The 23,703-nt window shown below is 39.6% G+C and overlaps 1 protein-coding gene across 1 annotated transcript; it reads left to right on the forward strand.

The window, feature by feature from the left end:
- The first annotated feature begins 1,666 nt into the window (after nucleotides 1-1,666).
- Nucleotides 1,667-23,703, forward strand: AGTR1 (angiotensin II receptor type 1). The gene is made up of 3 exons (XM_074912367.1): nucleotides 1,667-1,859; nucleotides 6,597-6,714; nucleotides 22,572-23,703. The coding sequence occupies exon 3, from the start codon at nucleotides 22,624-22,626 to the stop codon at nucleotides 23,701-23,703; it is 1,080 nt and encodes a 359-aa protein (XP_074768468.1). The 5' UTR covers nucleotides 1,667-1,859; nucleotides 6,597-6,714; nucleotides 22,572-22,623.

Below are 23,703 nucleotides of genomic sequence, written 5' to 3' on the forward strand. Positions count from 1 at the left end.
ACATACAGAAACAAAGGTATTTGGATTTGGTAAAATGAACACAAAAGGGACAAACACACAGGAACAAGGGCAAACGTATGTACCCGCCCCCATTAAACAGGGAGAGAATGCGCGAAATAGAAGCTAGCTCAAAGGAAATTCCCCTCTCGAGTTTAGAGCTAATACTCACAATGCCTTGGCATTCCTCAGCGGGCGATAATTGAGACTCGAGCGGGGGGACTTGGCCCTGGCCTTCCGTCTGGAGCAGACAACACCTTAAGGGTTTTGGTACCTGCAAGGCCTCCCAGCTCAGGGGAGATGCTGGTCACAGCCCGCTGCGATCCAGGAGAGCTCAAAGGGTCTCTCTGGTGGTCGCAGCTTATAGGGTCTAAGATAACTGACTTTTGTCAAATACTATCCAGTGCCTTCCGGCAGCTGCACAAGAATTTGATGAACATGCAACTCTGTTATTTTTCCATCTGATCACATCCCAGGCACAGGTGTGCCAGGCCACCGGGAGATGATGGGCCATCATAACCTTTTCCGAGCAATCAGAGCGGGGCAGGAGCCAGGCTCCTCAAGGTTATCAGTCCTTATCTCCACGGATTGGTGTATGGATGGCTCGGGGGGATGTGGATGGAATCACACCTAGCACCAAGCAGCCCAACAAGGAGAGCAGGGAGGGATAAGAATTGCACCACCACACCTTCCTTAAGAGGGCCTTCAGAAACACACTAGGTGTATGAAAAGTTTAGAAAGCAATCTGCAGTTGTTCAGTTCCCATTGGAGGCATTAGCTCTGTCCCTAACTATTGTCAGATGACCCTAAAATAAAACAGAACTTCTGAAATCCAGTTCTTGATGAGCACGACAATCTCAGAAATCCTGCCTGAAATCTCGCTCCCTGTCCTGTTTACCACAACGAGAGAAGCAAACAAACAAACAAAATCCCTCATACACAAAGTCTTCTTCTTAACGTCAGCCAGGAGTGACAGAGAGCGTACCTGCTAGGACATGTATTCCAAAGGGGTTTAACATACCTGTTCCCTTCTCCTCTCTAATCCCAGAGAATAAAGTTTGACAGATTTATTATGGTAATTTTACATATATTGCAATTTCACTAGTGGTGATCTGAACATTGCAGGTGTGCTCACGGGCGGCCCGGGGGATTCCTAGAGAGGCTGAAAATGTTTGTACGCCGCTTGCAGCCCCTGCTTCAGAAAGCTGGAGGCAAAAGGACAGAGCGGGCGCCCCGTGCCCACCCCCCGCACTGCCCGCGCCGCGCTGGCAGCCGCCTTCCCCCGAAGTAACTGCAAGTCCCTGGGCGCTGGCTCTGCGCGGGATGCCCAGCGCCGGGGACACCCGTCCCGCCCGACACCGCAGCCCGGGGACACCCGTCCCGCCCGGCACCCCCCCCGGGGACACCCGTCCCTCCCGACACCCGCCCCCGGGGACACCCGTCCCGCCCGACACCGCAGCCCGGGGACACCCGTCCCGCCCGACACCGCAGCCCGGGGCTCCCGCTCGCAGCCGGCGGAGCGGTGCGGACCGGCCGCTTCCGCACCCGCCGCGGGCGGGGGGGCTCCGGCTCCGGCCGTGGCAGCGGAGGGGGGGTGTAGGAAAGCGGGGGGAAGTGGGCGGGAGACGGGTCAGAGGGGTCTGTCCCGGGAGATGGGTGGGGAGAGACAGCGGGCGAGCTGGGCTGGGCTGCAACGCCCCTCGCTATAAACCGAGGGGCCGCGCAGCGGATCGGGAGGAGCAGCGCGGCCGGGAAGGGAGAGCGCGTAAAGCCCAGCCCAGCCCGGCCCGGCCCGAGCCACCCGCCCCAGCCGGGCTGAGGCCGCTCCTCGCCCGAGGCCGGCCAGCCCTCCGCGGAGCCAGGTAAGGCGCGTCCCCGGCTTCCGCGGGCGCGGGGCGGTGCCGCCGGAGCCCGGTCGGCGGCTTCCCGCCGCTTCTTGCCTGCACCTCGCCGGCAGCACGCTGCCTGCCCTCCCCCGGGGGAAGGAGAGCGGTTGTGGTTTCCGACGCAGCCTCCTGCTGAATGTAGGCGTCGTTCGGTGGGCAGAGGAAGTCTCGGTCCGGACAAAATGCAGGTACTGAAGCCCTGTGCCCCCCGCTTAAGCTTCGAGCCCCCTCTTAGCGAGGCCCCCCTTGCCAAGCCCCCGCCGCATGGTTGTTTCGGAGACAGCTGGATGTCCCGCAGACTCAGAGCCGTGCCGTGTGTGTGAGCTCTCGAGGCTTGTCAGCAGGTTGAAGATGAAGCAAAGGCACCCCTTGACAGAAGGCACAGCACTCGGAGCACCAACACCTTCTCACCATCACGGCCCTTCCCAGCAGCCTACAAGAGTCACCCTCTTACCTCTGGCCTGGATCAGATGCGCACTTGAAATTTTTATTACTGTGCTAAGCTCATGATATAAGTTAAGCAAAAATCCCTAAAGGCAGTGCTGATGATTTTTGCAAACGTTTCTGTTTTTCAGTCTAACAGGCAGTACAACTTCTGCCAGTTAGCAAGTAGTATTGGTTTCATCAAAATTGTGTAGCATATACTCTCCATAACCAGACATCCCTTTTCTACAGGGGGGAAAAAGAAAAAAAAAAAATAAAAAAAATCCTCAACTAGAGATTAAATTTGAGCTAGTAAAAGTTAAAATACACCCCCCCACCCCACCCACCCTTTCTTCCAACATCAGCCAGCTTCTAAACTTAGCGTGGGCTCTTAAAAATTAAACTGCACCGGAGTTCTTCCACATGTTCGGATGAAATCCTGTAACATAGTTCCTGTTGTGCTACTCTCCATACATTAAAACAAAATGTTACCAGTCATTTACAGGCACACAAGCCCTATATTCTTCTGAGCAAGTCAACTGGCATATCGGTCACTAAGTCAGTTGGATCACAGTGTGTGCGAACAGTAATTTTGCAGGATTCAGTTACGCCCGTTTCTATATTTCTGCAAACCGACTAGAATTAAGAGATGTATGGCAATAAGAGACAGCAGGATTCTGTGCAGAGTGTGCTACAGTTCACTGTAAATTTCTATTGCTTCCATAAGTAGCAGAACTTGTTTTGATTGTGTTGTGTTGCATAGCATGGGACAGGCTAGTAAATGGGCTCAGTAAAATCACAAGCCCCCACAACGGATGAGGGTAAAGAGGGATTTTCATTTAGGGGGCCTGTCTTCTCTTTTCACTTGCATGAACATACACTGCTAACATGATTAGATTTTTGCCTGAACTGGAGGATTGAGTGTGGCCTGAAGCAGGTAATTACCATGGTGATGCAGGAAGACTCTTTTAGCTCTGTTTTAGTGTCAGACAAATGTTTCACACTCCTGACTATGGCAGTCCATTTTGTTTGTTGCCACCATAAGCTTTTAAATTACAGCATCTTTCAAAAATATGATGGAATGCCTATAAATTAAGCTTTCACTCACATACTAAGAATTTTTTAACTATATGCCTTTCCAGCATTGCATATTTCCAGGTATTTCTGTACACTTTTCCTGTCTACAGCTTGAACTACACAGCAGAGAAAAATCAGTTACAACTAGTTGATGTTGCTAAACTGAGAAAGCAAAGTGGTCCTGTACGATTAAGAGAAGACACATTTATCATTAAATTTGAATATAGTTAGTTTAATTCTCCCGTTACTTTTGTCAAGGTAGTAGATGGAAACAGAGGTAATTCTCACACTGGAGGAAAGCAGAAGTGCGTGCATTTCCAGTGGTGTGAGGCATCCTGTTTGGAAACAGGACCTTGCTTGAGTTGGACAGCATGTGCAAATTGCAACTAGAAGTTACTGTTTTAAAAGGCAGTAAATACCAGCCTGAAATGCCAGCATCCACAGCACTGCAGAAATTAGGAGAATGCTTTCAGTTTTAAAATGTCAAAATTCCATCTCCACAGCCTGCTTTTTATGGTCCATTTAGAACAAGATGTGTGATTTGTCTTTGTTACCTGCTGAATGAATAATATTATCTTTAATTCTGCTAAATATATGAAAATGTATCTTATTTCTTTTTACTGTTTGTAGTATTATAAAAACAGAGGCAGATGCAGAACGTAAGCATGGTGATTTATTTACATTTCCTAGAATAATAATTCCATTGAAATCTATGGACTGTGTTTGCAGATATGGAGATATGTGTCAGGGTTAATTCCTGTTAAAAATTTTATTTCAGATAAGAGGCACTTGCTGCATATTCCTACTTTGTCTGCACCATAGTAATTTTATCCTCTGTGTTTGTTAAAGGAATACATTTAGGTAGTCCTTTTCTCTGGCACTGCCTATAGTGCCTTACTGCACTAATTAATATGGTAACTTAAAATTTTGTAAACTACAAACTCTCATTACACTGTTAAACTCTTGTTTATGCAGAAGCATAATATTAGTTGAAATGTTTTAAGGGGTAACAAATTACTCTCATTTGCTTGCTACCTGTCCTGTTTCTCTGGACGTTCTTGATGTCCAGAAGCTATTAGTGTCACGAAGAGTATTCGTAATTTCTCCTGTGGCTATTACTACCCAAATTTTAGGGCGTCTAATCACACTGTGAGAAGCATTCAATTGTTTCTGAGTCTCCTCTTCTGCCTTGGTGAGTTCATAAAAGGTCATGTTCTGTCTTGACTTGGATAGAGAGCATGTATATTTATGCGTTATTCTAATCAAATGCAACATCTGACTCACATTACATCACTAATCTTTTGCTTTTTTAACCTGAATTTAATAGTTATCTTCCAGGAGACACCTCAATAAGAGGTGAAATAGACTAAAATTTTATTTGGATATATTACATCTGAAGCTGAGTTGGGGAAATTAATTACCCAGATTCATCAGCGTATGAGTAGATCTGCTTGGGCAGTACGTTAGATGCCAAAGAAAGTGGCCAAATGGCTAAGTCAGGGAACAGGGGTGGACGGCCAAGCAAAATAAACCCCTCTTCTATTTCTGACAGTAATGCTGGAAACAGCAACTGTCATCTCTCTCCAGAAAGAGGAGTATAGTCTCAGAATCATTTCAGAGTTGTAAACATGGTAAGATTTACAGCTTATACCTGTGAGGACTGGGTCAAGCTGTAGCCTGGCCACTGCAGACCCATAGCGCTCTACTTGTATTGTAGGCTCTATTGTATGTTTTGCTAAATCTCTAGTCTCTGGATAATCTTGTTTCAGTTTTCAAGCCTTATCTAGTTTACTGCTGCTGTTTGTGCTTCATGCTCTCAGTTGTTCAACAATTCCATCAGAAGTGCAGTGACACAGATGTTGCGTTCTATCATGTGTTACTCTCAGATATTAATTAACAATTCTGCAGTATTCTTGCATAGCAGTTCTGATTTTTGGACAGTTCATCCTAAGCAAGACTATGGTATGCTTAAGAAGTCAGCGTCTGCATCGTTAGGATCAGATTTGAGAACCTCGGTAAGATAAAATTGCAGGGCACCACAAAGAGAAATTTTTAGAAATTTCATGGAATTCTGAAAACGAAATCAAAAATGTGGATCACTTATGAAGAGAGGGAAAAGTGGAGAGAAGACTTCTTTTGTTCTTTTCACTACTGTAGGATTAGTTTCCACCATGCTTACAAAAACTGTTGCTGCTGCTGAGAATCGAACCTCTGCTACTTATCTGGAATTAAAATTTTATACAAAGTTAGAATTTCGGCATGTATATGCAAGGTGAGCTCAAATACACTGGAGAGTTTAAGTAGATGGCAAGATAATTTATTTTAGAGTTTAAAGGTCTGTAGACCTCATGCATGAGGCCCAAAAGTTGCACAGCCTGAAAATTAGAAAGGCTCCAGTGGAGCTGTTTTCTTATATACAGCTGCTATTGCACAGAAGTTACTAATCACAGTATAATTTTCTGTCTTCTCTTCTGGTCCTAAAAACCCTGCAGTGAAAAGCAAGCCGGTAAGCTTTTGCTTTTGCTAACCACAATATTTCTTTTAGTTCCCTTTACACCAACAAATTTGTCTCTTAAGATCACTTTCACCAACAGACAGCCATTGTACTCAGAGCACTCATACCATGTTCTGTGCCATCTTCTAAAACTTATGCTTTGGAGAAAAAAAAAAAAAAAAAAAAAAAATCGACAGATGTACCCTAGAAGAATCTGTGTAATTTTTGAACGTTTTACAGAATTTAACAAATCTGACAAACAAGGGGAGTTGTGATACTTCTACTTGACTTTTTTTTACCTCAGCTGTAATGAACTAGAGAAAAGAGGTTATTTTGACTGTAAATCTTAAGAGCTGGGATTGTTTGAGACAAAGCACATATGAAATAGAATGGCTGGTCTAATGATTTGTGGCCTTATCTTCAGATAAATGATGGATTATACTAAAATTGCTTTGAGCTTTCAAGTGAATTGCAACTAAGGGTAGGAAAATATCATGCTCCAAATGGCATGCTGTTAGTGTTCTCCGCTGCACCGCCATCTGAAAGAACTACAGATTTTGGGCTGTCAGGTGTATTTTACAATTTTCATTCCATTTGGTTTTTGTTTGATAGCAAAACTGTCCAGGTATCTGCTATATAACAACGCTAGCTAGAATGCTTGGTTACTATTTGTGGTGTTTATCTCCTTTTATTGTAGCTGAGTAGCATTTCTCTTACAGGCACAGAAAATGGGTAATAACTGAAGACGACCTCACAGCAGGGAAGTGAGATCAGATTGGCAATGCATCAGTGAGTGGCATGATTGAAGACAAGACAAAAAGCAGGCTACAGCACAAGGTAACTGGCAATATCTAAAGAAACTGGTACTGAATTAGGGCAAGGTCAAGATTTAGATTGTATTTCACTGTTTGAGGCAAAAGCTATAATTAGAGTTATGGCCAGAACAAAGAATGATTTAACCAAATGCCTAATTTAAGCTAATTCACCTATTCTTTTCTTTACTTCTAGGTCATACAAGTTTGTCAGTTACTGATAGATTGTTGGCTAGTGGAATCTAATAATCGGTAGATGGAGTATAGAAACAGAAATAGAAAATAAAAAGTCATTCCTGAGTCCCCTCAGTTTTCTGAAAATTGAGAGGGTTACACTGAATGAGAGTACTGTGCCTCAGCATTTCTAGCTCAGAGGGACCCATGCAAATAGTAAAACATTCCAGAAAACCACTGAACAGCTGTACTTTTACGTTGGGGGGCTTACGCAAGGGAGAAAAATGCACTAGTTGACTTCCCTAAAAAATGTTCTGTTGGCAGTTATCCTCCATCTACCCCTGCTTTAGCATCAGCACATTTGCTTGAAGCAGGCAGCACACAATGTACAAAGATGCAGCCTGAACTTGTTTATTGAGGAACCATGCATGCCCCTCCCAATCTAAGTTTATAGGACTTGCGTCACCTTTTCATCTTTTTCTTTATAAATTCCTATTGTTTTTCAGCTTTTCTCCTTTCTCCCCTCATTCGTGTTACCCAAGCCTAAAAGTTTATACAGTTTTCCTTTTTCTTCCCTCTATGAGGTACATTTTGCCCAAGAGTTAGGCTGCTACCACTCAAGTTGCTCAGGTTTTCCTCTCTCCTCACATTCTTTACTTAATGTACAACAGTCAGAAATGGAAAGCATGGGGCAGGGATCAATATATGTTTTCAAACTGGGACTCTAGCTCCGCTGTTAGATGTTCATTTTTATTGTCTTCCTCTTGGCTTTGTTAGATTAGCAGCTTACCATGAGATAATTAGTTTTTCTTTTTCTCAAATAACGCTTTATTTCAGGTAAAAGATATTTCTTTACTCATGGGCTTCCTGAAAAGCACTTCAAAGGAAGAGGGTTCAAAAGTATCTTGCCTTCAAATACATTTTATGATGCTGTTCCATGTTCTTAAACATACCAGCAAAAAAAACCCAAGTCAGTACAGGACAGCCACACATCCAAGTATTTGCTCAGCTCAGTTGGTCATTTTCCTAGCACTAAAGTAAAGCTCATGTGGCACCTTTTGGAGGGCACAGTGCTACCCTTTCCAGGCATCTGTGCAGTTATGTTTTCTTGAGAACCAAGACAGCACGTCGTTGAGGATGCACTAATTCACAGCATCATAGCTTAGCTTGCACTGTGGCTGTAAAACAGCCGTCTTTGTTTTGCTACCTCTGTTGCTGTTCCTCAGTGCCCACAAGTAATGTCTCAGGGCCAGGACAGTAAAGAGTTCACTAATGAATTTTATTTTCAAAATAGAGCAATAAATTTTACTTTGAAAAAAACAGGAAACAAGCTGTACAAATTTGGCAGAACTTCTATTTTGGTATCATTCTATTAAGTGTGCTGCCTTCCAGACAAAGTGCTAAGGACCACAGTATCTTGTTTTTTCCATGGGTGATAATAACTTTCACACTGACATAGATTAAGGTATCTGACCTTTCATTCTCTTTGACTGATCCCTTAGCACCTCACTTGTCCAGTTGACTTGTACAAAAATGACAAATACATTGCTTGTCTTTATAGCTGGCTACTCAGGTCCTCTTCTAGTCCTCATAATGATCTGCCCATAATAGGAGTTTTGTGCAAGTGAAAGCACAATCGGGCCTCTATGTTTTCCGTGTTATACTTACTAACAGTTACAATGATACTAACTTCTCTTGGGCTTAGCTGCATTACCATTTTAATAGATTTTTTTGGTCTGAATAAACTCTTGTACTTTACCAGTTACTCATACTGTTTTCTTCTCTTTCTGCCTTTGGTTCCCTTTTTCTGACCCTAATGAGGTATTCATTAAGAAGCCTCCATGCTGATCCTTTGCTTTTAATCTTTTAACTTTTCCCTCCAGGCTGTTCCTAACATTCTCATTTAAGGAAGAAAAGTATTTTCTGAGGCGTATTGCCATTGTGTTATATTTTCCCACCGTAAGGATATCTAAATTAATTATATAAAAGAAAAGTAATCAAGTGTCTCAGTCAGACACGGTGAACCAAATCCTATTACGTATTCCTGCATTATCACACGTGGAAGACAAAGCTTGCTCTGAATGAAGGTGTTGAAATCTAACATCCATTTCCTTGCACAGAAATCCACATACATTTGCTTTTCCTTCTCCAGTAAGACAAACCCTAATTTTCAGCTTGAAGTCAAAAGAAAAAAAAGTGTTCAATGTGAGGTTTGCTTTCCCCAGGGCCATAACACTTTAACTAGTGGGAAGTTATGTAGAAATCACTAGCCATGGTATTGGAAATGTAGCAATAAAACTGCCACATTAGTTGGTCTGGTTAACATGACAGACACTTTAGTAATACTGACATGTCTGTGTCCACATAGACATGCAGCATCTGCAAGTGTGCTTGTTTTTCAGTTAATGTTTTCATTACTCAAAGCAAAAGCTTCTGTCAGTCACTTTAACCACACTGGTGATAGGTAAGAAACAGGGATGTGATTTGTTAGAGTTTTTAGAGAGGGGAGGTCTTTTTAGGTAACAATGTTCAACATGACCTACTCTCAGCCAACACTCTAATCTAATGGAAGCTAGATGACTGGAACACCTCTGTTTGACATCGGTCTCTCCATTTCTGGAGTAGAAGCAAAGAATTTTAAAGTGTTTATTTTCCCTCCCACTTTCTGACAAATTAGACGTTGTGGCAGATGAAGATAACTGTATTGCTCTGCAGAACGCCTTTCTAAAGCTTGTGTTATTAATTTACACTTGCCTTCTATTTTGCCGGGTGGGGAGGGAGTGAGTAAAAATAAAAAGCACATCCTGCAGATGGGACTGTGTATTAACCCTGTAGAACCCCCAAGTGCATCATGGCTCCACCCTGGTGATTTAGCTTAATGGCAGGAAAATGTCCTTTTGAGGATTAATTTATATGTAAGGCCTCACACAGGTCAGAATTTTTCCATACATGGCAAAATGTTACTGATTTGCTGCACAGCTTGGAGCAAATCTATGTACATACGCCCTCTTGTAGCACCTTTCTTACTGCTTTACAAGAAAGTACAGAAAAGCAGTTCCTTGAACCAGAAAAGTAGAAGTAATGTTATCTTGCAGAGTTCATTGCTCATCATGTTATTATCTCACTTTTAGCTATAGGAAGTTGCTCAGAACCTTAAGCTGCATACATAATGTTAATTTTTGCTTCTGAATCTTCTAGCTTAGTAGAAGAGTAACGTGACTGTGGGAGAGTAGACAAACGACACCATGGTCTCTGAATAAACTAAACTACCAGGACAAAGCAAGGAAATCTCTGTTTGGTCTAACTTGAGACTTCTTTGTGGAATGTCATCTCTGTCTACAAAGTTATTAGCAATGTCCCGTATCCTTCTTCCTACAAACATCTTTACCTAGAGGAAGCAACAGAAACCTGATTAAAACATCACTTTCAGTAGTTTTGTACTAGTAATGCCACTGATTGTGTCTTTCACAGTAAAGCTGTAAACAGAAAAAGGCCAAAGAAATTGCACCTAGATTCAGAAAAACCCTTTTCTCCCAAAAGTAGGCAATTTGGTTCATGAGAAAACAATTGCAGTGGCCTTTCCATTCCATTTTCTGTTGTGATCTCTGCCAGTGACAGATTCTGACAGGGATTGCATATTGCTGTGGGCATGTCACTCATGCATTAACCATTTTAGAATATTATAATTTCTAATTTAGATGCATGAAATCCCATTTTCTGCTAAATTATAATACAGCCAAGAGTTTAGACTTCTGTAAATTTTACCTGTTTATACCCAGATGCTGGTAAGCGTATACTTACTGACTTCACTCAGTATCTGGACTTTCCCAGAGTAGACTGTAATACCCTTCTTATAGCCAGTCCTTATCTGGCTATACTGCTTTTTAAATTCCCCTATTATTATACTTATTTCTATCCTTTAATGCAACATGTCATTTTGTTATTTTAACACTCTTAACAGAATTTGAGAGGTGTTTTATCCTTTACCACATTTTTTTCTCCCTCGACCAGAAAGCAGAAGAGGCCCAGGTTTCACAACAGAATGTTTCATTTTACACACATTATGTTGCAGTACAGCCCATTTACCTTTGTTGTTGGTTCATCTCAATTAATAAAAGCTGAGAGTGTGGAGGGTCTTCATCATGGGAGGCAGGGCACTCCAGAGGAGAAGTGAACTGTGTGCCTGTTGCTTGTCACAGCTGCCAGTAGGAGTAGCACCATCTCCCTGGAGGAGAGAAGTCCATGTTGCAGAAATTGCTCTGGCCAACAGCCCTGTTAAGTGATGCACATTTCTAATATTTTAGGCTTCAAACTAAAATATAACAATGTGTTAGAGTTTTATATGCTGCAGAAACTGTGAGGAAGAGTCAGTACATACACATATCCTCTCATGTCCAGGAGTCAGTAACAGAATAACAGTTTGTGAGCAAGGAATCCGCATGAGACACAAGGATTTTGGGGCTCAGTTCTACAAGCCATAGTCTATGTGAGTAGCTGTTACTGTCAAGGTCCTAAAACATTACTTACACCGTAACTGTGATCATCAAATGTTAAATCCCAGAATGCAAATAACCTCTAAAGAGGCAAAGATGTCATTCAGCTCCCAAAAGAAAGATTTATATAACATTCCTGAGATTACCAACCTCTCACTCCTTTCTGCTGTATAATTTCCATATACTGTGAATTTTCATTGTATGTTTTAACAAAAGAGGGGCTAACTCTTCCTTTCCTGCCAACACTGGTGCATCAGATTCATTAAAACCTTTGTGTTTAGACTCCTTAGCAAAGCCCAGCCTTCTTTCCTTTACCCATCCAAAATGCTTCTGCCTGCATCTTACATATTGCTCATGCCCTTACTATAATCCTTCTTTGAAAAGTCACTATTCACACAACACCAAAAGAGCAACAGTCTACATGAGAGACTTCCAGTATTTGCCTGACCTTGTCTGTAGTGACCACAGCAGGAGTTGCATCATCCCCTCCAGTGGGGGTCGGTCTCCCAAAGTTTGGCTGAGTTTCAGGAGCTTTGTAAAATCTACATGGTAAAAGCATATGGTAACTACTTACTTTTCTAAGCAAAAGTAACTTCCTTCATAAAAAGGCTATGCCTTTCACAGCAGCACTCCAAACATCATCCTTTCAGGTATTTTAGATAACAGAAATGCATCATCTCTGCTACAGTATCTTTGATATTTGTAGACTCCACACTTCTCTGTTTTCAAGAAGTTGTAACGATAAAAAGCTCACAGTGGGAACAAAAGACTAGCCCCAGCATTGCTACAGGGCAAGTTTCTTGATGCCTCAGTGAAACCAGAGAAAGAGCAAGTGGCTGAAGTACAGGCAAGTCAGCTGGTTGAATCACAGAATGAGATCATGCCGGTGAGAAGAGAAACCCAGAAAATTGGCCTTTTCTTGAGCACTGGACATGATCTCAGTTTGATAGTCATATTGACACCTTTTCAATAGTTTTGAATTTCAAAATGGGCATAAAAACCCAAAAATTTTCAGTTCTATAAAGGATCTTTAAGTCCAGAAACTGTTTGTTCCTGTCAGAGCCAGTTCTGGCCTCAGCAATTCTTGTCACAATTGGGACCTTCAAGTTGCATCTGGAGCTGAAACTATTGTCTTTATAAATTCAGATATTGTTAAAAACCAGCAAGGCAATAAACTGATTTGCTGGATGTGTCTCTGTGCTGCTCAGAACATTGTCTGTTCCTTGGAACAGCAGTAGAAGAAAAAGGCTCTGTCTTGCATTCATAGCATTTTGTGGAAGTAACCTTCATTCCCTCCAAAAGGCCATTCTCGAGGTGATAGCTACCTTCTACTGGTGAAACCATTTACTAATACTGAGAAGACCTGGATAGTGAAACTAAGAACTCTTTCAGTGTTGGATGTACAAAGACATTCACTCCAGCAAGGAATAAGGATGACCAGAGACCAATGATAGTCACAACAGCATGGAAAATGTCCTGTAACCCCTCATTAGTCTCTGTGTGCTTGAAATCACAGTAATATAACACAGTATTTCTCCTACAAGCTGGGAAGGAAGAACAGTTGTTGTTATTGCTATTTTCTATACTTAATGGATGCACCCACAAGCTTTAGTGAAGACTGCATAACCTTGAAGACAGATGCATAGGTATATGAAATATCCAGTAAGTCAAATTGTGATTTTATATACAATCTGAAAGGAGGTAAGATACCTCACACGTTGTATCTGGTCTCTGTTCTGTTAGAAATGGCTTTCAGCACCGCTTTTGATTTCAGTAAGGGTTTTTTCTCTCTTGCCTCTTCACAGCCTTTTTAATATAAAGCGGATAGGCAGATCTGGATCGAGCCCAGAATTAACGTAAATTCCCTTATTCCTCAGGCTGGAGGAGTTCACAGTAAGAGCTTATGGTTCATTCCATATGGAAATAATGCTGCCAACAGAAATTTTAGGCATGTGGTTAGGTATCCAGAAGCTACATTTGTGTAGGATGTATGTTGCTTTGCAATTAAAAAAAAAAAAAACAACCAAACTTTAAAACTTATTATTCCATGGAACTAAGCTATAAGAATAAAAACTTAAAATTCATCAAATGATTTCACTCACACTTAACAAACCTGAATTTGATTTCTGTCTTTTATTAAAAATGATCACATGGGGCACACTATATTTTATATAGGCAATTCCAGCTACAATGAAGGAAATGTGTTAATTCATTCCTTTACTATCATTCAGAGAAAGTAACTGTGTCACATGTAACCTTTCACAGCTCAAACTAATCTCACTTTTATTCGTTCTGGGACTCGATGGCTTAATTTTTGTTAACTATTGACTCTTCCGGGTACTTCCAAATACCCTGAAGATACTAAATAACCAGGCATCAAATCTGAAGTTATGAATATGCAGAAAGCTGTATATTCATAATAAAATAGTACCTTACATTGTGTTAACCTTCAAAAATCTTTTTGTGTCAGTGCTGAAACCCCTAGAAATTATAGTCTTACCTTGATCAGAAATAGATTTTTTTTTCTTTCTTGGCATCTAATGTGCAGTAAATGGCATTGTTAGCAATATGAGGAGATGACATGTCTTTGTTAAGCAGACTTCATGTTAGCCTTATGATTATTGATCATTTTTATCTCCTAGGAGGGTGCCAGCCTTCCTTTTTGGTAAAGCTAATGGCTAGAACAGAGGTGCAAAAATCCATGCTGGATTGATGATAGTTAATGCCCTCATTTCAAAGTCTTAATATGTCTAAGTGTGTTCAGCCTCTTTTAGAAAAAGCAGCAATTCTTTACCCTGTGGTATAAATGAGAAAAGCAACTGCCTCCTGCTATAACAATTAATTTTTCATATTTAAAAACTAATTCATCTATAGGTTTAATAACCTAGCTAAGGGAAAGATGATCTTCATTCCTGCCAAGACAGAGCAACTGAGGTGACTGAGGCAAGGGGATAACACATGGAGATTCACCTTTCAGATATCATCTTTTCTGAGGCTTAGCATTTTGGTACTTAGTTTCAGAAGTACTGAACTAGAAGTATTAAGCTAGAAATATATTTTACTTTATTTATCTTTTCAGTTTTAAGTTACTGCTGTGCGGATAATTTTATATGTACATCTCTTAAAGGATATCTAATACCTAAGACACATTAAACACCAGAGAGTTTGTAACACATTCCTGCAGCCTTGGGCAAAGAAAGAAAAGAGATTGCTCTGATGGACAAGCATGAAAGAAAGAGACCAGAAAATTATGTGGAAAAATCTAAGATATCTGGAATATTTGGTACACTGTCAAGCCACAACCAGTGATCTCTAAAACCACCACCTCATTGATCTTCCCTCAGAGATTAAATGCACTCCATGTTGAGAATGGTTAATCCTTTGGTGTTTTGGAGTCCAGTTTTACATTTATTGAAAGAAAAAACAAGAATGTTTTTCCTCCCCTTAACAGCAGAAAAAAAAAAAATTATGTATGTATAGAGGAAAAGCTCCGAGAAAACAACATGTACTTTCAAACCTAAACCTCCAGGATCTAAATAATGAAACCTATAAACTAAAAAAAAACCAGAACACTCTCAGCTGACAGATTTTGGCTAACTATAATGAGTGCTCTGTGGATCAATCAGTCAACAAATTTTTGTACAAAAACACCCTTAAACACTGCTATGCTAGCATTCACTAAACCACTAAGCTCTAGTGCCACCGAGAAACTAGTGCAGTTGAGCAATCATTCCTTGGCACTAACATCTGCAAGTAAAATTTTATAGAAATGTGTACACCAGGATTTCCCAACTTCTGGGAAAAAAAAAAAATATATATGAGGGGGAGGGAAGTGGTAGAGTTAGCTTTGGCCCAGAAGAAATATTTCCAATGTTTCTGGACTCTGTAAATATTATGAGAGTATATGCAAAAATAGTCCAAACTTTCACTGCTGCTGCAACTGCTAGAATTATAATTATGACATTTTTTACACTTGTAGGCTGTTAAAAAGAGCATGCAGAATTTTTTTCATATATTACATTGTAGTATTATTAAGCATTTAATGTCCAAGAAAAGTACTTGGAAGATTTTATTCATCACTTCACTGCGCCATAAATTAGCATTGTAGAGGTAGCCTTTCACTTATGCCAATTTTTGCCATATCCATTTCTAACACAAAGTCCTTGAGTGTGCAAATCAAAGATTAGTTTTTTTATTCTGTGTTTTCAATCTAGCCAACTGCTTGCTAGTTTTCTATCTCTAGATATGACTTCTATTCTCTCTAAATGCTTCTATTTTTAGCAGCTTCAAGATAGAAACATCATATGCTTGTACCCAAACATCCCTTAAGTGCATAGAGATACACTGATACTGTGTAATCTATTTGACATAAATATAGGACAAGACACTGATTACTTATCTGGCACAAGCCAATATAGTTAATACCAATTTTTTGGTTCTACTTTGCTCATCTACTAGTTTCAATAAAACAAATGTCACCATCACACTTAACAACCTTTCTTCTCTATCTGAATTGAAAGCTGTTTGCCCTTACTAGCATTAGAGTAAATCATTTGAAACAAGAGTGACATCGTCATGCACTGACACTGTCAGAAGGGATAATGACAAACACAGGTGTATTAGTAAAAGAGGTGGGGGAGAGGGGCTAAAAAGTGTTAGAGATGCTTACATTTTCAAATTTTGAATTTGTTTACAATTCATGAACTATATACAGCACTTGAGGGCTAAAATTTTTTTGGATAACAAAAACTCTGTAGGGTCATGTTGCCTTTCAATTTCCAAAAATCCTTTAAATCACTTTTAAAGAAAAAGGATTAAAAATTTTGAAGTGGCATTTTCAACAATGAAAATATCTTCTTCCAAAAAGGAAAATACACATTTGTGTTAAGTTAACCTAGAATTACTTTCAAGAATGCTCCTTAGCTGATATTTGGAAAAAAAGTTGTATGATTAATAACATGTCTAATTAATTTTAAAATAATCTTTTAGTCTAGTGAGTAGGTGTCACTATTTTTCTATATGCATTTTTAAAATAAACTATACTTTTATTCTCCCTTTAAAAATAATAATCTTAATTTGTTCAGAAACTTTAGAGAGTTTAAAATGCATATGTCTTTGAAAAAATAAAATACCAGGGGTTTGTTCCATTACTTACTAGGGCAACAATTGGGCTGAAGGTTAGCAAAACCAGGTATGTACAAGAATAAATGAAATTAGATATCAATTAGTAAATAGTAAAATAAATAAAATAGTTCACTCTGGTACATTATACTTTACATAAATGCAGAAGTCCAGTGATAGGTATTTTGCCTTCTGTTTGCATCTTAAATAATCTTGAAGGAAGGGGATATTTTAAAAAGTGATGGCACTTGAATGTAAAATAAAGCCATTCTTTTATTTTAAAATAGGAAATACAGACCTCTAGTGGTCTCAACGCAGTTTAAATGTCATTATGCTTAACTGTGTTACTTTCCTCTTCCTTTACATTTTCCTCTCCCCCAGTCATTCAAAATCACACAGACCCCCAGTTCCACTGTTCAGTCATTCCACAAGCATTGATTTTTCTCAGAGAAAAAAGTCCTTTCATCTGTCCTTTTCTCACATAAATTTTATGACTGAAACTGAACACAGTTGAAAGATACTTGTGAGGAGAAGGGAAAATTAATGAGAGTATGTGAAAACAAACAGAAGAGAGATGTTCGTTCTTTTCAGAATAAACTATGAAGCTATCGTACGGAAGGACATACTCCTTTTGAAGTGTGCTGGAGGAAATAAATACAGAGAAGTTCTGACAGAGAAGGTCAGAATACATAAACAGTTTGCATTTACAAGGTAGCAATAACTGTTCCTCTGCTAGCACAAAATAAGTAATAAGCAATTTAGAGGTTTGATGTTATAGAAAAAACAGATCCTAGAAAGATCACAGTCAGTTTATTTTCCAGCTATATAGAGCTAGCACAAATGAAGCAGACCAGCTTCAGCTCTTGCAAGGGGAAGGCAAAAATGATCCATGTATAGGCTAGAGAATTTAAAAGATAAATATTTTAAAATAGAAAAAAAGCAAACAGCACAAAATTATCAGCAATTTCAACAGACTGGCAGTTGCTTCATGAAAGGCTGACCAGGAGGACAGCTATTCAGGGAAAATACACAGGCCAGTACAAGGTCCTGCAAATTCTGTTTGTTCTCACGTCAGACCACCTCCTGATCCAAAATTGCAAAAGCAACAGCCAGCTTGACAGTTACCAATACAGATCTTCTGAAGCCTGATTTCTGGTGCACATGAACTGATGTACAGTGTTCTAGTCCAGTACTGCCTATTGCAGTTCCGTTTCAGTAATATTTTGATTGATTGTCATTTACGATGAAGTCAGAGACTGACCTCTGTGGAAGATAGTGGCAGTGATGACAGGAGACCTATGCACACCTCGAGGCCACAGAATTGCATGCCTTTATTTGTCCCAAGTGTTGGCATTTCTCTCACCCTCCACAATTCACAGATCAACTCTGGACTAAAAATACTTATGAAATCCCTGATTGGGGAATACAGACAGTTAGAAGGAGCAGCAGAAGTAAGAGCTAGGAGCAAGGTAAATTTATAGTTTCACAGTGGCTTCACAGCTCAGGAACTCCAGAAAAGTAGAGAAGATGCTGAAGTAGAAGAAGTTATATTCATTAAGGCAATGAAGATAAAGAGGGTTGTTCTGCTGGATCAGGAAAAGAAACCCTGTGAAATAAAGCATGTGGAAAGTGTCATTAGTTTCTCAGCAATTAAAAAGATAGAATAAATTAGGAAAGGGGGGGAACTAAACTCTCAAGATAAAGGAAGAAAGCTTATGCCACCAGAAAGAAATAAACATAGCTAATATATCGAATACAGTTCCATACATTTTTAAGCCTCTGCCCTCCCTGTGCAATAATTTTATATAAAAATAAAATGCATCATCCTCTTAAACATGGAAATATCTTCTCATTAGTAAGAAAAGCAAATAATCCACCTACCATCAGAAGAAAAAAAACCCGTCACATTACCTAATGGTGAGGTAGCTAAACTGTGGCAGGGTTGGTAAGCCTGAGTTCATTTAGTCTTTGTCAAAGCAAATATCAAACCCACATTTTTGTCTAAAGTCTGACTTGTGACACCTGCTTACCTATTTATAGCTGATGAAGTTCTCACAGAAAGCCACAGTCAGTGCTGTCTTATCTTTCAGTAGGCAAAGTGCTGTTTACCTTGCATGGGCTCAGCATTCCTTGTTGTTTCCACAGGCAGTTTAATTAGGATTCATGTTCAGCCAACAGAAGCAATGAATGGAGTGGTAAATAATAGTTGATGGAGCAGTCTCAAGCATTTCATTATCTATGACTTATTATAATCATTGTAATTAAAAAAGATAAAAGGTCAAACAGGACGGTAACATACAACAGGGGTTTGCTGCTCATCAGATAATTTGCTTTGAGATTGATGTTGCCGCACCGTTCACAGGCACATCAATTCAATCCTCTTAGAAAAAGCTCCTTGTGTATCAGCCTTAAAATGATCCAATTATCATTATGTTAACACAGGTCATTTGAGATGCTTTAAATGAAATTATTGATACGCACAATTTCAATACCTGCATTTAACTGGCCTGTAGTTTAACCTGCTCTGGTGAATTCTGGCAGCTTAAAAGCTGTACCAGCCACCTATTTCTGTAATGTTTTTAAACAATCTGAAGTACTTCCCATGTAGAAGTATCGCTTTGCATAACATATATATAACCATGATCCTGCAACAAGCAGGTGAACTGTGGCAAGTGAGAATAACAGCAAAAATGACAGTGGTACAGCAAAGAAATCACTGCCTGTAAGGAGAGCACACCGCCATGGCTGCCCTGTCTTACCACGGCTGTGGGCCCATGTCTTCCAAAATAAATTACCTTCTTCTCCTATGTTGAAGTTTTTCCTAATGCTCTATAGTGACAGATGTCATCAAGGCAGCAGATCTACCCGAGGCTAGCTCTGTAACTTGAAAATTTCCAGGAAATTTAAAAATTCTGTTTGGAATTAGCAGTGCCTTCCTCACTGTGCTTCAGCTGTAAGGCTGTTACAAGGTTCACTCTCACAGCAACACTCAAACTGTTTTCAGTTGTAGATATGGCAATCCACATCTATTTACCCAAATGCAACCACATTATGTATTTCTGCTCCCTTTTCATTTACTGAAATAGATTATTTATTGATATCCTTAGTATAATGTAAAACTGATAACATACTAAACACATCCTTTGCACAATTCCACCGACTTCACTGTTACACCAAAACCTTTAACTCCAGAATGGTTACAGTCTTACACAGATAAATTGAAATATCATACTATTTCTTGACCAAATTCCTAATTCTTCATGGGAGTTGTTCTGCATTTTTTATTTCCCAAGCACTCCAAAATAAGTTCAGGGAATTCAATATCTTAGAGCACCAGACACAAGTTTCCCAACTCAATTATTTTTTATTTTAACACATTTCTGAAAATGTAATATAATCATTATTACATTTTCTTGAAAGTACATATGCTATTAATTACATCAAGTAAAGCTGCTACTGGCATGAAAAGGTAGTGGCCACCACGTGAGTAGAAAAGGGAAATTGGAAGGTGAATGTTGAAGCACACTACTACACTGAAGGGGTAGATGAAGTGGCTGTGAGAAAGGTGCCTTGGCATCTACCACTGCACAGAAACAATCCCATTGGAGGGGGAGTATTCGCCATCAGCTACATTTCTCTTAGTCACTGAATGTGCTAGGTTGTACACACAAAGCAGGATGCATTTGCCAAATGGTACCAGTGATTGCTTAAGGTAGTCATGGAGAAAGGTCTTTCTCAGCCTTAACTGGGCCCTGATCTTCTTTACTGCAAGTCTGACTTGCAGCATTGATTTTTTTTTTAGTAGCAACTTCCCTACAGTTATTTACTGCTAAATTTGGGGCTAATCTCAGTGGGTGTGTAAGTGAGCAAAGGCTATGACAATGAATAGCCCATACAGCACCAGCATGTAGCTGGGACAGGGCAAATACTGCCAGACCTTGATATTGCAGAACCTATCAGTAATTGTCAAATCTCCTTGGGCACTTTCACAACCAAGGGATGAGATAAGAGGATTTATCTTGAAGTCTTTTTATTGTGGTTTTCCCTGTCCTATGGATAATATGACCTTCTACAGAGCCTAACACCATGTATTCTAGATTTGGCACCGTTAGAAAGCCAGGGAGTTTTGCTCAGGATGTATTACAGTGCCATGTGATCGGGGTGGTGTACATTTCTTTGTGTCAGCTGTATTTGCTTGACTTTCTAACTTCTTAAACATGGCAAAAAATATCTGATATCATTTTGAGGCATCTGTACCAACTGAGGCAACAAGATCAATTCACAGAATGAATTGGAGAAACTGAGAAGTGTTGCATTGTACATCTTGACAAAGGGTTTATTAGTTGCATTTAACTAGCTATTCCAAACTTGATAGAATTATCCAGAACCTAAATCTTGAAATTACCCTGCTAGCTTTATGGAAATTAATGATCTCATTAATGCAAACATAGAACATGAGCTAAGATAGAGAAATATCAAGTCTTTTAAAATCTAATAAATAGAGAGCTGAAGGGTGCCCTTGCTTATAAGATGCTGCCTGCAACCCATATTCTGGATTCAGTTCCTGACCCCACTTCAGACTTCCTGTGTGGGCTTTGCCAAGAGATATTGATGCCTCACTTCCCTATTAAAAAGACGATCCATTTGGAATAAGGTTTGTCTCCCAACAAGAGCATGTCAAACACTTAGCAGAGTAGCGTTCTGCACTTAACAGGAACGTCAGTGCTGAACAACACAAATAATGAGCAACCACCTCCATAGCAACATAGCCTGTATTTCTATAATGACAGGCATCTTTTCTTTCTGAATGCGTCTGTACTGCTCAGGGTCTTAGGGTGCGCATATTTAACTGTATAAAAGTGACTTACATTTATAAGGGTTTTGTTTGTTGGGTTGTTTGGTTTGGGTTTTTTTTTTTTAAAGCAAATATATTTCACTTCGTGTCTGAGGCAGCACAAGTTGGGTTTGGCTGACAGCTGTCAGGATCCTGCAGACAGCAATAAACACTACTCTGCAGTATTGATTTTTTTATTTTATTTTTTTTAAATATCCATTGTTTTTGAGGGAAGACTGTCTGTTTGCAAACTCTGGAAAAGATTAATATCAGAGTAATTTATAGCATATTACCTGCTTCGTAAAGTCGTAAGTCATTAATAAGGAAATCCTTCTTGCAGAGCCCACAAGCCCTGGCAAACCAAACAGGTGCCCTGTACAGGAGATTTCATACCATTGCCATACACTTAATACAGTCCAGAAATATTTTTCATCTACTAAAACTACAACTCTTGGATACATAAATTTTGTCAGTAACTGAAAAAGTAATATGAATTGTCATTTCCCCTTTCATCTTTCTTAAACTCTTTCTAGAGTTATTAATGTGCAACAGATCAGCACGTGTCCAGCTTTTCACAGATTTATTTTTTCCTCATTAGTTGTTAAATACCATATTTCCAAGCCAGATGGGGAGCTAGGCAATTTCTTAATATTTAAGGTATTTATGGTACAACAGAACACTAGATTGTGTGAGTGTCTTCATCTTTCTCTGTGAAAGAATTAAGCTTTATAGAAGAACAATTCTAGTGATTCACATCAGAGATCAAAATGAGTACCTAATCTGTGAATTTATAGAATGAACTAGTCTTCAGAGTGCATAAGTGTATTTTCTGAGATACCTGAATAATTTTGCTCGTTAGATGTATCACCTATTTATAAAAAGAAAATAGCCTAAAGACTCTTCTGAATTTGTAGTTATCTGCTATTTTGAGTCTCTATTACTCTTTTTATGACATGTTCACTAGACAGTCTTATTTTAATTTGGAACCTTGTTAATTGGAAAGACATTTGTTAGATTTCATTTATGTTAAAAAAGAATCTAACAATGTTCAGCCAACTCCTAACATTCTTACCTCTGTTTTATTCTGCAAACAAAGTCTATATTACAGTATCAGTTGGATGAGAAAACACTTGAAAATGGCTTATTTTTAAATTCAAAGACATTGACACGTTGTGTTAGACACAAAAACTTGGTATTTAAACTTTTTAAAAATTAAATCCCTGTCTTGAATAACATTTTCTTCCTCTTTTCTCCTCCTAGGTGTGAATTTCATCTTTTCTCCTGAAACTAGGTTACAGCTGAAGAGATCAAGATGATTCCAAATTACTCTACTGAAGAAACAGTTAAAAGAATCCATGTCGACTGTCCCGTTTCAGGACGGCACAGTTACATCTACATTATGGTTCCAACTGTTTACAGCATCATCTTTATCATAGGCATTTTTGGGAACAGCCTGGTCGTTATTGTCATTTACTGCTACATGAAATTAAAAACAGTAGCCAGCATCTTTCTTCTAAACCTGGCACTGGCTGATTTGTGTTTTTTAATAACTCTGCCTCTCTGGGCAGCCTACACGGCCATGGAGTACCAGTGGCCTTTTGGCAACTGTCTATGTAAGTTAGCATCAGCCGGGATAAGTTTCAACCTGTACGCCAGCGTGTTCCTCCTCACATGCCTCAGCATTGACCGGTACCTGGCCATAGTACATCCGGTGAAGTCCCGAATTCGACGTACCATGTTTGTTGCCAGGATAACTTGCATTGTCATCTGGCTTCTTGCTGGTGTGGCCAGTTTGCCCGTTATCATTCACCGTAATATATTCTTTGCTGAGAACTTGAACATGACAGTGTGCGGCTTTCGGTATGACAACAACAACACAACACTCCGGGTCGGGTTAGGTTTATCCAAAAATCTGCTGGGCTTTTTAATTCCTTTTCTGATTATATTAACAAGCTACACCTTAATTTGGAAGACCCTGAAGAAGGCATATCAAATTCAAAAAAATAAGACTAGAAATGATGATATTTTTAAGATGATTGTGGCAATAGTCTTTTTCTTCTTCTTTTCCTGGATTCCTCATCAAGTGTTCACTTTTCTGGATGTATTAATTCAATTACATGTAATAACAGACTGCAAAATCACTGATATTGTGGATACGGCTATGCCCTTCACCATTTGCATCGCTTACTTTAACAACTGTTTGAATCCCTTTTTTTATGTTTTTTTTGGAAAAAACTTTAAAAAATACTTTCTTCAGCTAATAAAATACATTCCACCAAATGTCAGTGCACATCCAAGCCTAACAACAAAAATGAGCTCCCTCTCATATCGGCCATCAGAAAATATACGCTTGCACACTAAAAAGACTGCTGGGTCTTTCGACGCTGAATGA

This window comes from Athene noctua, chromosome 8 (genome assembly GCF_965140245.1).
Source record: "Athene noctua chromosome 8, bAthNoc1.hap1.1, whole genome shotgun sequence".
Taxonomy (NCBI): domain Eukaryota; kingdom Metazoa; phylum Chordata; class Aves; order Strigiformes; family Strigidae; genus Athene; species Athene noctua.